This window comes from Acipenser ruthenus, chromosome 30, assembly GCF_902713425.1.
Source record: "Acipenser ruthenus chromosome 30, fAciRut3.2 maternal haplotype, whole genome shotgun sequence".
NCBI classification, from domain to species: domain Eukaryota; kingdom Metazoa; phylum Chordata; class Actinopteri; order Acipenseriformes; family Acipenseridae; genus Acipenser; species Acipenser ruthenus.
In genome coordinates this window covers 13,157,765-13,177,691 of record NC_081218.1, presented here as the reverse complement: position 1 = coordinate 13,177,691, position 19,927 = coordinate 13,157,765, and the positions used below count along the sequence as shown (strand labels likewise).

The 19,927-nt window shown below is 40.9% G+C and overlaps 2 protein-coding genes across 2 annotated transcripts; one reads left to right on the top strand and one right to left on the bottom strand.

Annotated features, from left to right (window-relative positions):
- Positions 1–904: 904 nt before the first annotated feature.
- LOC117426938 (diphosphoinositol polyphosphate phosphohydrolase 1) lies at positions 905–11,669 on the bottom strand. The gene is made up of 5 exons (XM_034911404.2): positions 11,277–11,669; positions 10,543–10,653; positions 6,895–6,939; positions 6,656–6,740; positions 905–6,220 (listed from the first exon to the last, which is right to left on the bottom strand). Exons 1-5 carry the CDS (start codon positions 11,655–11,657, stop codon positions 6,024–6,026), a joined length of 819 nt encoding a protein of 272 aa, XP_034767295.2. The 5' UTR covers positions 11,658–11,669; the 3' UTR covers positions 905–6,023.
- A 2,112-nt stretch (positions 11,670–13,781) lies between these two features.
- LOC117395816 (suppressor of cytokine signaling 2-like) lies at positions 13,782–18,620 on the top strand. The gene is made up of 3 exons (XM_033994699.3): positions 13,782–14,387; positions 15,799–16,109; positions 16,719–18,620. Exons 2-3 carry the CDS (start codon positions 15,806–15,808, stop codon positions 17,210–17,212), a joined length of 798 nt encoding a protein of 265 aa, XP_033850590.2. The 5' UTR covers positions 13,782–14,387; positions 15,799–15,805; the 3' UTR covers positions 17,213–18,620.
- The last annotated feature ends 1,307 nt before the right edge of the window (positions 18,621–19,927 follow it).

Sequence of the window (19,927 nt, the reverse complement as noted above, 5' to 3'; positions counted from 1 at the left end):
TACTCTATTACTCTGATGTGCATTGCCTGCTTTCATTTCACACTCCCCCCCCCAAAAAAAAAAGCTTTCACAAGAGTTTCCCCGATATTAAATGCAAGTAATCATTAACAGGTGCTTTCACAGATTATCCCTTGTCTTGGATTACTTTACCTACGTTAAAGGAACCCATTGAGGAAGGAAGGCTGCTTTCAATAAATTCAAAGTCCTCTGTGGCAAAGTGCCCCCCTGTGTATGTTACGTGTTGTGTGTAAATGTTGGTGTATAGGCATTGGTACACGGGATATAAGCGGGTCTGTGTTTCACGTGTGTGTAAATTGTGTATTTGTATTTAGGCACGGGGATGGCACATCACATCACGTGCAAGTAAAAAGTAATAATATGTGAGCACGGGGAATTGCACTTTAATTAATTCACGTGCAGTTGTACCGAGATTCCAATTGAATGATTGACTAGCAATCGAATCTCGGTACAACTGCATAAAAGCTGCATGTTTTCACTCACTGGTGGTTGGGTGTTCGGTGAGTGGAGAACGGGTGTGGAGAAGAGTAAAATAAAGTAAATTGATAGTTATTTCACTCACCGTGTTTGTGTGTCTGTCCGTGTCCGTTTGTCTGTATAGTCTGTTTTGTTTATCTGTTTTATTTTGGCCTAAAGTGCCGTGTCCTGTGTTTTTGTGGTTCAAACCTTTTATTTTCTGTTCTGTTATTAAATGCTGAGCGAAAGCATTCGCTCAGCTTCACCAAACCACACCTCTCTGTTGTTTTATTTCCTGCATCTGGTCTGACGCCACCCACTCCGGCCGTCTTTGTGATACCTCCCATTAATTGTTTTACACACAGTACCCAACTCTCCCAAGCTGAAAACCACAAGGCCCTGTTCCCAGGAATGAGACGAGACTCCCATGTTTTGTGAAATACTGGTGTTTTTATTTGTTGGCACATTTATATTACAATCTTCAGTTTCTCCTCAAGCACGTACTTGCTAATTCCATAATCTCCAATAGAAAACAAACATTAATGAGACGCTTTCCAGTGACAGGCACTCTCTCAAGCAGAATATGAAACCGACCCAGGGGTGTGGACAGGGTAGAACAATCTTGACGCTAAGGGACCATCTCAAAATGTCATCAACCAGCCCTTCTGAATTCAAACAACGTACTGATACTTGCAACACAAAATCTAAAAATGCTTTTCTGGCACGGCTGTTAAAAGCCTTTTTTTTTTTTTTTTTTTTTTAAAAGACTATCAAACTGGATATTATACTTTGACCTCGTACACAGCACAGCTGCTGGGAGTGGCAGGATCACACAACACTGGTTCTTTGTTTTATCCACTTCTTTGCCCACACTCCTTTGGTGCATGACCGCCACCACTACTAAATCAGAATACTGTGTAGATAGTATTTTTCATGAATATGTTAGGCGAAGGCATTTAGTACTACACTCATGGGAGAGAGCACTATTAAATAAGTCCTTTTTCAGTGCACTTTCATAAAGGAACTGGGTACATAGGAGGTTACTAGGCCAGTTGCGTTAACTTTTGAGATGATCCCTTACACTCCTTTCTTGAATTTCTTAACAGCACACCAGGTATTACAAGTTAATCCTTAAAAAGACAGTCACCTCATCCAACTAAGGCTTTACACAGGAGAAGCAGCATTATATACAGGATTGTAATGAGCCTAGATCATCAAACAGAAACAAGGGCTAAGTCAGAACATCAAGTTGTCATCATTGTTATAACAATTCATTAGGTTACAGATATTTTTCTCTGTCAGACAGTTCAGTCTACCTCACACTTCTCTGGTCTTGGGGTTTCGAGAACGTGTCTCACTTTTCAAACTAACTGCACCATGGAGCGACCAAATTCTTAAATACTCAAATGCTCAACAAAAACCATCAACCGTTTTCGTTCTTACCATAGAGCGACACTGAACATTAAAAAAAAAAAAAAGTGATTGTATTTAACTCATTACTCATAGGCTGTTCTCCAGGTTGCAGCGAACACAGCATTTTGAATGCAGCTTCTCAGCCACATACACACACTCAGCAAATTCTACCATTACATTGAGAGAAGAGTGGGTGCAAACTCTGGTATACAGAGCACGGCCGACAAAGTCACTACCTCTTTATATTGGCATTAGAATGTTACAAAACATAAGCGAGGCACCGTCAAGTTACACTGAAGAGAAGATTTGATTTACCTAATGCTTTTTTTTTTTTTCCATACCCACAATAGTATTTTCACTATTTAAGAAAACGTCGACAGGTGCCACAGACATTTTAACAACGTAGCAGTTTTTGTGCAATAACTCTACCTACTAAAAAAATCTGTGGCAATCCACAGTGCAAATTAATACTACCTGCCAATCATCTGAAGACAAAAAAAAAAAAAAAGGTGTTTGATCTATCCCACCCTTCTCTAATTTTAATTTGATGGAGAAAAAAAAAAATCATAACTGATCAGCATGTTCCCACTTGCAAGGGTGTTAAGCCATCAAAACTCCCCACACACGTGTTCAAAAACACACCTGGTGCTCACAGCCTACCACCACAGCATTATTTTCTTAAATTCCGCCAAAGGTTTTAATATCTACTGCAAAGCTGAACACTACTGGAGCTGGAAGGTCTGTGCTTACAGGACAAGATGGGATTGCCTGCTTCGAGGACAGTAATAAAACTCCCCCAGCACAAGAGTATGAGCCCTTCCTGGTGCTGTGATGTTCATCGAAAACATCTGGAATGGCTCAAAATTGCTATGCGATGGGGGGGGGGTTCTATTTTAATTTTACAACCTCCTGTTAAAATAAGGAACTACAGTAATAACTGGTTTAATATTTACGAGCAGAAGCAGCTTCAGAAGAATAGCAGTCTCTCTGCTGCGTGAAAACCTCACAACACCAAAGTCAGCTACCATTTCTCCAAAAAACGTGACTGGGGTTTGTTGTCTTATCAATGGCACCTATTTGGGAGTTACAGTGCAAAGATTTACAGCGTTCCACCGCCTCCATTACTAAGAGAGGAGATAGGCACAGATTCCTGCAGGCAGGCCAGTGTTGGCAGCTCACAATTCCTGGCAACCAAACTACATCCAAGAGAGGCACTCAAGCGAACCCATCCCTAACTACACAATCTTACAGTGCTGAATTTCTTTATATTAGAAAAAGCCCAATATTTGTACAGCTTTCAAATTTTAAAAAATAAGCAAAAATAAGCAGCTTTGTTGTTTCCCAAGGAAATTTTTTTTAAGCAGAGACACTTCCAATTCAATACAAAAAAAGAATGCGCAAGTCTAAGATTTGTATCTTGGGGAAGCCAATTTCTAAGTATTTAAATATGCATTTGATTCCTAATTATACGTTTGGGGAAAACAATTCTAGGTCAGATCTTGCACGAAATGGGAATTGACCCGCTCGATATCAAGACAAACTGACAATTCAGACCATTCTCTCACTGCGTCGCTTTAAATCTGAAGAGCTCCCTCTTTACAAGGACCAGCTCTCTGTTCACTAATGGACTGCATCTTACACAATTACACATTCTCTTCTTTCACTGAATATGGAGCGATGCTTACATCCATTGTGCTAGTTCCATCTGTTCACTCAAATCTCACAGGAAAGCCCCCCATCACCCCCAATTACATATATACGATTAACAGAATCACAGAATGTGGGTATGCAGGATCTCAACATCTCCAAGCACAGGCTGCAGGATATCAACATCTCCAAGCACAGGCTGCTGTAGCTGGAATACATCAGGGAATAGAAAAGCTGAGCAAAAGCAGATCAGAAGGGACTATTATCTATCTATCTATCTGTCTATAGATAGATATATCATTAGCACAAACTTTGCACAGAAACAGTAGCATCCAATGCATCTCACGCAAATGTTTATTATACAGTACAGTATTTTCAGCATTCTGACATAAAAACGAACCCTGTTGCCATTTCTCCAAAAAAACGATCATTTTTGTCACCAATTCTGGGTATTCCAAGATTTAAATCTGAACACACTTCTTCCCTTTAAAGTGCGTGTGAGCAGAGGAGATGGGCTGGGAGAAGATGCCGGGTCTTTCAATGGTATTTGTCTGTCCGTGACAGTGCAGCGCTGTACAGTTCAGAAATGGTACAGCTGTACAGTCGAGGAAAGACCCAACCTTAGAACAGGGGGATTGATAAAGAGATGGGTGCAAAACAGATCAGGGTACTAAAGACGCACCACCCGGCTCACAAGAAAGTTCTATGAAAACGTACCACCTAAAACATGTGAGAAAACACCCCCCCTCCTCCCCCAGTACTGAACTAGAGAAAATTAACATTGAACACTTACACCTTGTTACTTACGGCTGCTCTATTTTCACAGTATCAAGCCAATTGCTGCTCCACCTCCCACAACAAAGGCAGATAATGCAATTTGGCTTTAACTTGTTTGCCAAAAAATAAATAAAAAAATATATAATAAATCAAATAAAAAAAAAATAAAAAAGTGGTTTGTTCCGTATTTAGTTAGAAACAGGATCGATTTATTTTAATCAAGCAACTACTTAGACGCTTGGAAGGGATGCGGATTCAATTACACGAAAGACTCGAAAGATCTGAATTAAAGGGGGGAAATGAGAAGAATTTTATTGAGTCCAAAAAAGTGACTTCCAAAATCTGCCTCATCTACAAAGTCCAGTGTTTTGTTTAGAAGGGAAAGCAAACCAAAAAAGCGCCTGTAAATCATAGCATTACTACATCTTTATAAACGAGGGGTAAACAAATTCAATCAATACTGTTTCACTGACAAAGTCACTGCTGATACTTTCACTTCACAGAAAATGGGGGAAAAAATCTATCACTCCCCCCCTAGTTCTTTTATCCTGGTAATACAAATCCTTACTTAAAAGCAAAAGGTTTCCGTTGGGCAAGCAAGGGGTTTCAAAAATAACTTTAGCATCAGCGGTTTTATGAACACAAAGGTGCAACATTCACAGCTAGTTTCACAGACCCCAATTAGCACTAATCTGGGACCATTTTACCTAAGGTAACATCATGTAGTTCAACATCAATGCTAATCTTGGTCTGTGAAACTAGCAGACATTGGCCAGTGTCAAGAGTTTCCGATATGTTCAATAGGAGGACGAGACTAAAGATTAATAATACAAAATCTGAAAGCGCGAAGAAAGAAAGAATGCAAAATGTATACCTCGGGTGTTGGAGCAACGTAGTCTGAAGCGAAACACATGTTTTAAGACCAGATTTACACAGGAAAAAAAAAAAAAAAAAGAGTCTGAATACAGATCTCTGAAAACCTTCATCTCTGGTTATAGGCCACTGCCAAACCCTCCTACCTCCCTTCTGATTTCTATATTTTAGCAGTCCCACGCATTACACAAGTATGTACACTCGGGGCAGATGGCCTGGTTGTGTAGCCTAGGTGCAAACTCATACAGAACCATGGACAGGGTATTGCCCATTTGCCCACATGCCATCCTGTCACACAGCTGGGTTAACTGGTGAAGTAGCCATTAGGGGTTAATCCCCTTTAAAAAATGTAGAAGCAAGAGCTGTAAGCTCAGTCCTTTGGAGGTGCAGGCAAATCACGGGACTGTGAGCTTAAGTGCTCCTAACCGACAGACGTTTCGATGCGAATTGTGCCCGCACAGTGCATGCAGTATCCACGCCTTCCACCCAGCAACAGATCTCTAATCAGGACAGGAATAACAATAAAAATAACAAAAAAGACAACGAGCCTTCGTAGCTTTGATCAGAACTATGCATATACTCATACATCACCACAACAGTAGAAACGTAGCTCTTGCATTAAATTACTTCCAATTCAGGCGGTAAGGTGGGGCAGGGGGTAAGGGGCTGGGGGTCTTTCATGCAACACCAAGAAAGAAAAAAAAAAAAAATTCACATTTACAAAGTGTCGTCATCATCACCCAACTTCGAGTGTGCCAGGCTGGCAAGGCAAACAGTTAAAAAAAAAAAAAAAAAAAGACAGAAGAACGAACAAGAGCCGGAGTTGTTGTGCATGTTAGTTATCTGATCCCAGAGACAGAGCTCTGGTTGATGCTGTAGGCGGGGGCTATTTCCCCGGCTAGCGTGGCTACCAGCGGCGTCCCGTTACTGGTCAGACAGTCTTGCTGGAAAGCTTCAAAGTACGAGGCCTGCACCGGCTTGTGACACTGCAGCACTTTTATGGCATCGTCTATTTTAAACCATTCCCTTTTTCTCCCTGTCAACAGAAGAGGAAGCACAGGGTGAGCAAACAAGGAGTACAAACAAGGCCCCTTTTGACATACACTTTGTTTACAGCTGAACCAAGCTTACTTAGAAACAAATAGGCCTGAATGCGCACCTGAATGGCATCAATCTGCAAAGACACCACCACCCATCTTCTGCAATTGGTTCTGTACACATTTTAAATCTCCTGCACGGTTTACAGTTCCTATAATGGGATGAGTGGAGTGTCGTTTCACGAAAGGTGTTAAAAGAGATTCTATTTCCAGTAATCTAACAGAAATACAGCTTCTGACGCTGCACTCGACTGCTGTTCAAACAGTGGACTAGTTTTACACTTCACAGGTGAATAAAACAACCACTCATTAAATGTTGTGTGAAAGAGGCACAGGGAGTGATGAACACAAGGTGAACCTGTAGACAAACTTACCAATATTTACAGAGTCCTCCCAGTCTTTCAGAACCTCCGTTACTACAAGAACATAGACGTACGTTCTGTGTTTCCTGTCACGGTTCTAGAGAGAATTAAAAATGTTTACCACTGTATGTTACATAGAGACGTTAAACACTTCTCTTATAGACCCTGCGATTCAGGAATTTGAGAATCTCCACAGGTTATTGCGTTGCAAAGTGTCTTTAAAACAATCAGAACAGAGAAATCAAGCTCACCTCAAAAACACCTACTAATCGTCCTAATGTCCCTTTCACACCAGCCTGTGAAGAAATGATTTATAAATTAGAACATTTTAAACCACCACGGATCTAATCCAACAGCACGAATCACTGTTACTGTTAACTACATAATAATATACATATGAAATTATAATAATTAAAGAGCGAGCACAGGTGAAGTGCACAAGTACAGACACGTGTTTTCATTTGGTATGTAATTATACAAAAGTGAAGCATTAGGAGGCTTGTTAAGTGTAAATTACATGTTGCGATTCCAAGCATCTCAGTTTTCCTTCCTCCAAAAAAAGGAATCTCAAATTGCAGCACAGATGGCTGATATTTAATATAAAGTCACCAACGCTGTAGGTGGCTTAGCTCAAGATGGCCATTTCAACAGAAATTTGAATTTCGATACACCTAACCCAATACATCCAAGTGTTTATCTTACAAATATTTTTTAAGAATACCACAGAGGCAAACTGGATGCCTGTGAAACCCAATGGCATTGTTTCTCGGTGCAGACACTGCGCTCTTTCATCCCAGACAGACTGAACAAACGCCATCTAAAGAATATAAAAGGGAGTCAGGTGACTTGCCGTCCTGTAATTGGCAGGGGGGGGGCTAGTCTATTACCATGGAAACTGGGCCATGGTGAGAGGAGTTTAGCTTTGAGTATCACATGGAGAGAGAATGAAAGACAAAGAAGGAGCCTATTCAAGATGGTTTAGAAGGATATCTTTACCTCTTGCTCCCACAAAGCTATGCATTACAATAACTATAGGGTCTGTTGCGGTAGTTAGATACCACCAAAATATATTACATAAACTTGTAGTATTTATCTTTATATCACACGCCTACAAACCTCCAATAAGATGGCAATAAAGATTTGCCCTCTAAAGCACAGTACAGCAAAAAGTGGCAAAAGATTATACATGCCTTTATGCATGCATGTATGTATGTATGTATAAACGAGGCAGTAACCTTACCTACCTTAACTCACACCCTGGAGATATTTTGGGGGTGGGGTGAAAGGGCTCGTTTTAGACCAGGCTGGCGTCACAGGAGACACAGCCCCTTCGGGTTCACATTTCAGTCTATTAATAAAGTTTAACACCCCCTCTTTGTGTCTAGCTGAAGGTGTCACAGATTGGTAAAGCAGGGTAGGGGGTACAATGAGACTAAAGGACCGCAGAGGGCTAAAGAAATTACATTTTGTAGAGGGGGGCGGGGGTAAAGGAGGTCAGGAGGTTGAAATTAAAGAATGACAGAAAGAAATGGTGGGGAAAGAAACACAGCGAGAAAGGCACAGCGAGATCTCCACACGTAGAACATACCCGACTCCCCTTCTGTAGCGAGTCTGGCAGGATTCCCAGCTAGCACATGACCTCTAACCTCACAAGCACAGATAGCCATCCACGTCAAATACAGGGGACTAGATAACACACACAGGGTCGCTCAGAGGAGGGAGAATGAGGCCAGTGCTTTGGCGTTTACACGTTTACAATTTTGCTTAAACATAACCATTGTATATATTAAAAAATAAAATAAAAATATATTGATCAAATATTTGTCCCAATATTCACGCACAACGCAGTTAAAGCATTAAGGTCAGGGTGATGCATCGATCCATCGTATTGTTTGATCACCATCAATAGTCAAGCCTGTGCATCCTTTTTGTTTTGGTGTTACTTTTGACCCTGATTCCTCTGCCTGCTGGAGTTTTGACTGAGCATTTCCAAACCTCTTCCCATCCTTATCAAGAGTTGAGGTGTAGCTGCTTGATTCAGTCCTGCGCGGGAGTCTTCATTGGGGTAAGGAACTGTATTGGGGTTCATTTTATTTTTGGATCTCGAACATGCAGTGCCACAATGCTTTCACAAGTTTCTGGCATGGGTCTCCTGTAGTGAAAAGTGTACGACAGGGACTTGTGTGCAATTTGTCACGTCGTTTCCACCTGAGTAAACTAAAAGGAGCCAGATGGAGAGGTTATACCACTCCCAGTAGTTTATTTTGTTGATCCCTGTTTTATGCAACTTAGATTTCCTAATAGAGGCCAAAGTTAGTGTATCTGTTGCTACCCGGGTCACAACTGAATAGTTTATTGACCCCAAAAAAGTGGAGGTAGTACGTGCAGTGTACCTACTAAAAAGAAAACAGAGCTAGCCTTTACTTTGATCGGTTTGTCCACGTAAACAAACACCTCCGCTCTAGGGGATCAAACATCAAACACCCTTTCTTGGAAAAAACAGCAAAAATCGATTTCCAAAAGCATCCTAGCCATGCCAGTCCCCAGTGTTCCTCTTTAAAAGCAAATAGTGGATGTGATCTTACTTCTTTACAAAAAGAAAAAAGAAAAAAGACACCAAGATACTTTGGACTACGTTTTGTACACAAGTTATTGAAGATGAACCATCCGTTACATGGATTTACTTGTCTTATTATTCAATAGATCCGATATTTTTGAGGGGAGATGTGCATAATCTGATGTAATTTAATGTATGCAATAGTTTTCAAGTAGCTATTCAGTACTATTATCAGTAGCTCTAAATGTAATACTTCTGTTAGTTTGGGTGTCTTTTTAAGGATGTCGATGGATCCATGCATTGATGGTGAAAAAGAAGGCATCACCCCAGCCTTACAACATTATGAATGGTTTACTGCATCATATCTTGTCCAGGCTATTCAAAATCACTAGTACAATTCACTAAGATTGTCTACCTGCCTTACTGCCCCCCCCCCCCCCCCTTCCCTTTGTAAAGTAAAGCAAGGTATCTGTGAAGCTTCAACCTGTTGTACTTTATAGACCCTTGAAGGAACCCTGTCCCCTTATATTCCAGTCTGCCAGCCCCTAGAGGGTTGGTTACCCTGCTGAAAATGGTTTGCGTGTTTGTGTTATGATCATTAGGGACCATCCAGTCAGTATAAAGGGCAGTGGTCCATCTCAATTTCGCACCCTTTACACTGTACCCAACAAGTGTCTGTAACCCGAGCTCCAGGACACTGCTGTTTACTGGTTATGTTCTGGTTAAATAAGTGCAACAGCAGTCCTTTATGCTGGGGAACTGCCAGGCATCCTGCTGAAATTTGGGGGCTTAAATTACACTCTTCACAGCGGGATAGGTGTCAGGGGGCTGCTGCTCGCAGGGGGTAACCACTGCTGGAATGAGCCAGAAAGGAAGGACAGGCTTTTTGGTTACAGAGTCAGACTTCTGCTAGGATTATGGCAGTGGAGTTCAACTCTTGTCCTTAACAATTATTAGTTCTCAAGCCGCAGCTCCCTTATGGGTCTAATCACTCCACGTTAGACTAACGTACAGAACCCCTTTTGTGCGTACTATTTGTAGAACATGATATGACAAACTTTAGCGTCCAGCAGCAGCATAAACTTTTACTTAAATCAAACATTGTATACGTTTTGGATAAAGAGGATTTGGCTGGCTATTATACCTGCTATTGAAGTTTTAAGTGCCCTTAAAAAGCATTGGGATCTGTTGACTTTATCTTCAAGTCATTTATTTAAAGCACTCTGGGGGGGCCTTCAGCAAAAGACCAGTACAGTACTGAAGAAGGTTTTATTGCCCACCCCCAGGACCACAAAGTGTACCCCAGGACAGCGAATGGGATCCCAAGTAAAATATGTAGTACCTCCTCGCACACCTCCCGGACTGCGGCCACGTTAGGTTCCTCATCCGGTTCCATCCCCCCTCCGGGAACGATCCATTTATCCGGGTGTCGGCTACTGCTCACCAGCAACACCTGCGGACACAGACACCTTAATAAACCACCTGCCTGGAGAGCACCGCAAAGGGGTTTCCCCAAAATAATCTGTTAACCGGGGAATCAAACTGGGACAGACATAGCATTACTCCTCAAAACGCTTCTTTATGTTTATACATTACAAGAAAAAACAAAAAAACTCGCTGACAATTTGGATTGGATTCTGGAACCCTAGAATGCAAAAACGACCTTTCCTTTTACAAAAGTGGGGTGTCCGAGTCTAAGGGCTCATCTGCACATAATTGTTATTATTTAGCTACAAGACCCAAGGATCTCTTTACATACTGCCAGTGAAATTGGGTACACTGGAAAAATAACCCATCTATTAAACAACGAGCTCTGTGTAATACATGATCCGCACAGAAGATTTTAAAAACAAAATCAAACTGGTAGTATCGCTTTCACCCCTTCCGCTCGCTCAACATTTACAGTTCCCTTTCTCCGGACCAAACACATTCCCCTCGTTTTTCTTCACTGTCTATTTAGCCCAAAACTGCCGTCACTCTCCCCGAATCACGGTTGATCACTCCTGACTCCGAATGTATCGTCTATAGTACCAACCCCCCGGCGGCCCTGTCGCACCCCGACATCCCCGGACTCACCTCCTCTTCACTCTCGCTTCTAAAGCACAAGCAGGCCGCACGCTTCTTGTAGCCCTCCCCGTCGTAGGTCCGGGTCTGGTTAGACTTGAGCTTCATCATTTTGGGGACCGTAACTCGAACCAAAAACCCTTGGAAACACCGCGGCTCTCGACTAAAAGTCCGCAAACAGAAAGCCCAGGTCTTTACTAATAGAAACTGCTTCTCCTCCGCTTCATTTTCCCAAACCCGAGCGCATCTCCGGCACCTCCGCCATTTTCGGGAGCACTGCGCAAACCGCGTAGCCTTGATGCCAACACACGGCGGTACGCTAATAATGTTCTCTAACCTGTGGCCAGAATTCAGCTTTGAGCCGTGGAATCTGCGCAGCGGAGAGCTAAGCATATACACGGCACCGCCCCCCCCTGCTCTGACAATGCAAACGCTGCTGATAAAATACCGACACCCAGGGTTACGCGCAAATACCCGGACAGTCCTACAGCAGGGAACAAAAGCATAACCCCAAACCAAATGTCAGTCCTGGTTATGTATATGGCTTCTTCAGGAACTACTGAACAACAGAACTATGATTTAAAAAAACAAACAAAAAAAACCCACATTGGTGCTCATTTTACATGTATGTTGAGATTATTATTTTTTTATTATTATTATTATTTATTTCTTAGCAGACGCCCTTATCCAGGGCGACTTACAATCGTAAGCAAATACATTTCAAGTGTTACAATACAAGTAATACAATAAGAGCAAGAAATACAATAACTTTTGTTCAAGCAAAGTACAAGTGTGACAAACCACAATTCAATAATACAGCAGATAATAGTGATAGTTACATCAGGATATGATTAAATAGTGATAGTTACATCAGGATGTGATTAAATACAAAGTACTACAGGTTAAACACTTGGCAGATTACAGTATTCTGAAGTACAGGATTAAATGCAGTAAAATAGGGGGCAGATAAGAGCAAAATAAAGCACATTTACATGAAGGGTGATAGTGTCCCAGGATACAAACAGAGGAGTTCTACAGGTGCGCTTTGAAGAGGTGAGTCTTGAGGAGGCGCCGGAATGTGGTCAGGGACTGGGCACAGACGCCTTTATCCAAGGCGACTTACAGAGACTAGTGTGTGTGAACTATGCATCAGCTGCAGAGTCACTTACAATTACATCTCACCCGAAAGACGGAGCACAAGGAGGTTAAGTAACTTGTTCAGGGTCACACAATGAGTCAGTGGCTGAGGTGGGATTTGAACCGGGGACCTCCTGGTTATAAGCCCGTTTCTTTAACCACTGGACCACACAGCCTCCTGTGTGGTTCAGTGATTAAAAATATTGAAGTCGTATTTATGTTCATAGTTCTAACCCTTTGAAGTTTATTTTGAATGCTGCTTCATAACTTATTGGCAGCAATCCGAAATAAAACTTTGAGGTATGAATCAGTAAGACCATTTTATATAGTTTCATACTGTTAAGGAAAAATGTAATCGTGCATGGAATGGCATTTCTTTTTTTTGTTTTTGTTTTTGTATGATGCTAGCAGTAATCGAGAGTGGTCCTCGATTCTGATTCTGATTTCTAGATTGTTTCTCTAAATCTGTTTTGACCTGGCTTTGCACTTGCCCGGATCATCCTAACTGCCTGTCACTCCTCGTGATTTGAATGGAACGTCTTAGTTAGACAGTCAACAGAGACCACAACCGTGAATCACAATTGCAAACATTAGAAAGCGCAAGGAACAGGTGAACAAATAAATAAGATTACACACGAAGCTATTTGATGTGTAAAGCCAAATTAGGCTACACTTCCGAGAACCACACAAGGGCGCTGTTACACAGGGTTAGGCCGTTAAACGCAGACCATAGTTTCTGCAGTTGACAGTGTACTTTAAATGATCATTTAAATAGTGTAGGCGAAAACGAAATAATGTTACATTATTATTATTATTATTCTTATTCTTATTATTATTATTATTATTATTATTATTATTATTATTATTATTATTATTATTATTATTATTATTAGTAGTAGTAGTCGTAGTAGTGGTATTGAGTATTATGTCTTCCAAGTGAGTTCATTGGAAATAAACTCCCTTTGTATTGCTCATTATTAGTCGTATGAAACAATTCATCAACACACTTATTTAATTGTGCGGCAGATCAAAGCAACGATTCTCAAGAAAAAGGGGTGCAATAAACATGGTCATATTTGGGGAATTCGTTACAAGACACTCCTATGGTAAAAAGAACATGCACTATCTCGTTATTGTACTAGAATTCACACGCAGTGTTTATTCCGAAAAGACAACGATAGACAAAAAGTCCCCCCCACCCCACACGTTATTTTTAAGAAAGGACCGTTTCTATGCATATGTATGTGGGGGGGGGGGGGGGGGGGGGGGGGTCGAACAAAAAGAGAGAGTGAAAAAATACACCCAATGACCTCATTGCCTCGGCTGCTGATTGGCTGAGTTCTGGCAGACTAGTAACACGTGACTCGTCTTTCTGGGAATATTCCTGGAAAGAGGCGCGTGCGTTTGCTAAAAACGAAAAAAAAAGGTAGAATGAAAAAAAAAACAAGAAAATAAATTTCAGACTGATCCTGATAGATGACACGAGTGGACCAGGATTTCGTGTTCATATTCTCGGACAGCGCTGGACGAACGCGGTTTTAATAATAGAAGTCAAGAATATACAGTAATAGGCTCTATATATAGCATAATATTCGTGTTACTGTGTTAACAAAAGCGCATAAAATACACGAGCGACAACAGCAACTAACAATCCGTTCAGATGCATTTCACTGCGACTAAACAAAGAAAGTGCCTCACTTAGAACTGTGAATTCACAAGACTCGACTGCAGTGATAGGTAATAGTTAAACTGGCAAGTGGTTGAAGTTTGAATTCATTAATATATACATATATACCTTACTCGAGTTTCTGTAACTGAACGCGCTCTCCTCGCTAACACGTATTATTACTACATAATTAGAGTTCCGTGTTACTGTTTCATTGTTATAACCCTGAACTTGACTCCAGCGAGGAAATAAAAAACGAATCAAATAACATTTCAGAAAAACTGGCTGCGGTGTTTTCTCCTGGGTGTGAGGTGAACAAGGTGAGCATGGTTCATATTTATTTAAAAGGAAAAAAAAGCATGCATTTCTATAGACAGTGCTAATTAAATATATGAAAGCTAATGGCCGCAAATTGATTATCACCGGTGTGGCATCTGAACAGCTTATACATAATGTATGGGATGCTGGTAAGTATCGCTATATACATTCAGAGCAAATGGATTTTATTTTATGTTTGAAGAGCGTCGTAAAAATGTAGTTGGATGGTGTGGTTTTTCTAATAGAAGACGTTTTGAGTGGTGTGTGTTACACCAGCTCAAGGTCTGTTCAATGGAAATGCATACATTAAGGTCGTTTGTGGAATCGGGTATAATTATAGGGTTAAAACGCGGGGGTCGATAAGATGATCTGTTATTAAAAACGTAACTTTTTCAAACAGTAAGATTGTGCACACGCAAAATACACACGCAACAAAATCGATCACCAGTAAAAATGTGTTTTGTTGCCTTTCAAACGTAATACTATCCGATTTCATTGTATGTTTGATTATGATTATTAATAAATATCTATCTATCTATCTAATATATATATATATATATATATATATATATATATATATATATATATATATATATATATATATATAAACGATTAAGACTCCTAAATTAAATGTGCCAAGAAAAAGCTTCCATTTTGTCTTTCTTTTTGGTATGAGGGTTTATGAATTAATTGGAATGTGTAATATGTTTAGAATTATTAACATCAAATAAAGTAGGTTTTTTTAAATAAATACATGTATAACACACTTGTTAGTGTTGTTGTTTATTTTTTTGTTTTGTTTTTGTTTAAAGCTGATAGTTTTCAGTAGTGTTGTTTAAATGTAGGCTGTAATTAAAAACATTAAGGAATGCGTGACCCTGGAGCAAGTAAACACGAAAAAAAAAAAGATATACTGTATAGATATGCAGTTTGTCTATACAATACACTTTCATTTAATACACCGGATAGAGATTTTTAAACCGTTTGTTATTTCATCAATTCACATTTTTTCACATCAAAAGGGCTATAAATATAGTTTCAAACCCAGTTATATTAACTTCGAAGTGTAGTGTTTTGTTACCGACTGGACTTTTTTTTTTTATAACTACCCAGGCAGGTCTCGCCTTTTACTGTGCTTCCCATCTCTCTCTCTCTCTCTCTCTCTCTCTCTCTCTCTCTCTCTCTCTCTCTCTCTCTCTCTCTCTCTCTCTATATATATATATCTATATATATGAATGAATGAAATGCCTCGTATTTTGTTGAAACATGTTAAAACTGCGTTTGTATTTTACTGTTGTAAAGCAGTAGGTTCTTACACTAATGTTAGCTCACTAGAACAGATGGGGTCATAACCTAGTTTTTTGTAAAGCTCAGTATGTATATTCTCTTCACCTAATTTTGTTGGCGTTGTAGATTTTGGATGGGGCATGTGCATTGCGTCTCAAAGATCCCGGACACTGACGCACACTCACCCGACTTACCGTACTTCAAGCGGGCTGTGGGCCACAGACAAGTCCCCGACTCATCAACGCTCTCGCCGCCAGTGAATCCCGCTTCTGACCCGCTGGAGCCCGGCCCGATGGTTCTGCCTAACCTGCTCGTCATCCCTGAGAAATTGCTTACTGCAGCCCGCTTTAAAGACCCTAGTTTCGGCTCGCCACAGAGAGAAACCACGGAAGACCTAATCAGGGTGGCCTCTGCCATGACCCACCTCGAACTGTCTGGTAAGGAAATCATTAGTTAAAATAATAATAATAAAATACATTAAAAAAATTAAAAAATATATCTAAAAAGTATATATACTTTGAGTAAATTGTTGAAGCTCATAACATCGATATATGTTGTAACTCCTGAATGTGTCGAAGACTTTTGCACAGCAGTGTATACATAAGTCGACCTGGGTAAGGGCGTCTGCTAATAAATAAATAAATAAATAATAATAATAATAATAATAATAATAATAATAATAATAATAATAATAATATATCCTGAGACATTATTAAAAGCCAGTGTTCTTCTTCTTAAGATACATACATTGTATGTACAGTATATTATTATTATTATTATTATTATTATTATTATTATTATTATTATTATTATTATTATTATTATTATTAATCATAATAATTGTAATCATAATAACAACATTTTCTATAGTCTTTTGAAATATCTGCACATTCCAAACTGAAGTCTAAAATACAGAAGAAATGGAGGGCCAGTGCTAACACTGCTAGTCCTAACAAGTTTGCGAAATGGATTTAAAAAATGAAACCTTGTTTAGAATTCTTTTCAAAGCGCTGGCTGCTAGCATACTGTCTTTTATGTACATGCAGGCTGGTACTGGGGTTCGATCACTGCGGCACAAGCCAAGGAGCTTCTAAACGAGGCTGCAGAGGGGACCTTCCTGCTGAGAGACAGCTCCAACCCAGGGTACCTGCTTACCCTCTCCGTGAAGACCAGCCTGGGACCGACCCACCTCCGCATCGAGTACTCGGGGGGGGCTTTCTGCTTCGACTCCATGGTCGTGGCACGACCCAGGCTGCGGAAATTCAATGGGGTGGTGGACCTGCTTCAGCACTATGCCCTCACCTGCCTGCGAGCCGCAAGTGCCCAGGAGGAGCGGGAATCTGACCCGTCTTCCACAGCCACGGTGCCACCAAAAGAGACCTCCCTTCAGCTGAAACTCACCCGCCCCCTGTATGTGGAGACCCCGAGCCTCCAGCACCTGTGCAGGGTGGCCATTAACCAGAGCTCCCGAAACAACACGGACCTGCCTCTGCCCCCCAGGCTGAAGGGCTATCTTCAAGAATACCCCTTTTACCTGTAGTGATATCTAACAGTGGCGCCGCCCTTATTAAGCATGACTTAACCTTATGTCAAATGCTCTCTTCTGAAAAGGGGAGCCGCGCAGTCCTTGGCAGCTGGGGCTCTTCAGCACGGATTCAATTGAAATGTACAGCTGCTTTGTATGGTGCTATTCATCCAAGCCACCAGACATAGGAGGACTCTTTTTAAACAGACAGGTAACATTCAGAAGGCTGTGAAAAGTGTGATTGCATGTTGCCAGGAAATATCATAATTAAGTATAGCATTTAGGATACATGTACCTTTAGCTAAGGTATTGCAACACCCTGCTACTCAAGAAACACTAAAAGGGGTCTTTGTATTAATAATTCTTAGCAGTTGTTCAAGATTAGTTTCATATTCCAAATGCATCCCACAATCATTCTTGTGACATTCCTAATACATGGCAGGGAAGCGAAACAGACTTTAATGACTGTTAAACGAATGCATTTACACAGTAATGCAAAAAGAATAGCGAAAAAAAAACAACTGAAAAAGAATGCAAAATACAATCTACACTGAATCCAATCAATTTTTTTAAAATCATATTGAGAAATAACAAACGGCACACAAAGTTGACAAAAAGAATGCATTAAGAATACTAAGAGAATTCATAGTTGCTGCTTCAGAATTGTTTCAGACTTTGCCCTGGCCAGAGCACAGCATGGACCAGACTTCAAGTATATGTAATCCATTGATCTTCTAGTAAATATTTTGCCTTGTGGACCAAATTTCCTTAAAGCTCCTGATTTTCACACACTTTACAGTGGTCTCATAACCAGATTGATGAGGAGAGCATGTTCTAGACCTGCAAGCTGACTGGGCGGTCTGGTTTGTACTGGTCTGTACTGGTTTGTACGGGTCTGTACTGGTTTGTACGGGTCTGTACTGGTTTGTACTGGTCTGTACTGGTTTGTACTGGTCTGTACTGGTTTGTACGGGTCTGTACTGGTTTGTACGGGTCTGTACTGGTTTGTACTGGTCTGTACTGGTTTGTACGGGTCTGTACTGGTTTGTACTGGTCTGTACTGGTTTGTACTGGTCTGTACTGGTTTGTACGGGTCTGTACTGGTTTGTACGGGTCTGTACTGGTTTGTACGGGTCTGTACTGGTTTGTACTGGTCTGTACTGGTTTGTACGGGTCTGTACTGGTTTGTACGGGTCTGTACTGGTTTGTACGGGTCTGTACTGGTTTGTACGGGTCTGTACTGGTTTGTACGGGTCTGTACTGGTTTGTACTGGTCTGTACTGGTTTGTACGGGTCTGTACTGGGCTTGTGGGCTTGTGGTAGTGGAATCATTACATCTCGTTAAGGCATCAAGAAGTGTTATTAACAACGCCATTGTGAAATGTTTTATGTGTCAAATAAAAATATGTTTTAAAGATCAAAACGGGTTTGTTATTCTTCAATAAAAAATGATGACTGTGCTATTCTGGAGACCCTATTGGAGGTGGTAAAAAACCACCTGACTACAGTCCTGGCAGGCTATGGTGTCCATACTCATTTTTATATTCTAATTTTGTGTCCGTCTCTTTAGTATCAGGGCTGTTCGGTACACTGAGAACGAGTGAGCTGCTTGCTGAATTGCAGTTTGAGGAGGATGGGTGGTGGCAGGTTGCCAGGTTTTTTCCCCCCCTGTTTTTATCTCTTGTCTCTGTATCTCTGAGTCACTGGGATTACAAAGCTCTTTCTAGGAAAGGAAGGGTATTTAGTAAAAAAAAAAAAAGCGCAGCAGTCGGTTTCTGACAGACCTCTCCCCTGGGGGAGGCTGGAATTAGCCATTCTTTCATTGCATTCTGAGAAGAATAATCAGCTGCAGTCCCTGGAACTCTGCAGCAGCCTGTGTGTGTGTGTGTGTGTGTGTGTGTGTGTGTGTGTGTGTGTGTGTGTGTGTGTGTGTGCGTGTGCGTGTGTGTGTGTGTGTGCGTCGGGTGGTTTTGTACTTCCCTTTCTTTATACATTAAGACCAATTTGGACTAAAATTAGTGCAATATAGCCCAAAAGCAATTTTACACCAAACACTTCTACACTGTTTGACCTCTATAATAATCACCAGTTAAAATGCTCTGCTGGGGTAACAGGGTTTGGAATCCCAATAAAAATGAATGAGATTCCACTTGTTCTGTAACATTCTGTTTTTATAAATGTGTAATATGCTAAACCAGCGATGCAGAACACCAAGCAGCTGCACCAGGGCTAAATGAAAAACGTGGGAAGTGCTTGGGGAGAAACACTAATAATTCCCCTGGAAAGAGGATTGATTCCTGGAGATTGTAGCGGCTTCTTCCCCTCTTCTAACCGAACGACCTTGAGCTTTGCACAGAGCTTCATGAAGAAAGGGCGATCGTCTGTGCGGTGAAAAAGCAGCTGTCCTGTTTGACAAACACTGTGTGTGTGTCAAAGAGGACCCCCCTGCATTCACATACATACGCTTCCACGGGTCCAATCATTGCTGCTAGAAAGTCATCTTTAGTTTTATTATAATTATTAATGTTGCCTGTGCAGGATTGTTGAGCGCATACTGTTTAGGTGTATCTGTGCTTTGAACATTTGTATGTGCATAACAGTGAGGAAATGAACCAAGCACCCTTCACCCAAAACATCCATCCACTGGCTATTAATCTAAGAGCATAACCATTTACACACACATATTGGCATGATTTACAGTGATAGGACAACAGCATTCCTTTTATTTCT

What these genes read in the sequence shown, in the direction of transcription:
- LOC117426938 (XM_034911404.2), bottom strand. Translation starts at nt 11,657, where the DNA reads ATGCTTAGCTCTCCGCTGCGCAGATTCCACGGCTCAAAGCTGAATTCT. An exon ending in GAAGCGAGAGTGAAGAGGAG is followed by an intron (nt 10,654 to 11,276) that starts GTGAGTCCGGGG and finishes CTGTGTCCGCAG; the next exon opens with GTGTTGCTGGTGAGCAGTAG. An exon ending in TCCGGGAGGTGTGCGAGGAG is followed by an intron (nt 6,940 to 10,542) that starts GTACTACATATT and finishes ATTTCTTCACAG; the next exon opens with GCTGGTGTGAAAGGGACATT.
- LOC117395816 (XM_033994699.3), top strand. Translation starts at nt 15,806, where the DNA reads ATGGGGCATGTGCATTGCGTCTCAAAGATCCCGGACACTGACGCACAC. An exon ending in GACCCACCTCGAACTGTCTG is followed by an intron (nt 16,110 to 16,718) that starts GTAAGGAAATCA and finishes ATGTACATGCAG; the next exon opens with GCTGGTACTGGGGTTCGATC.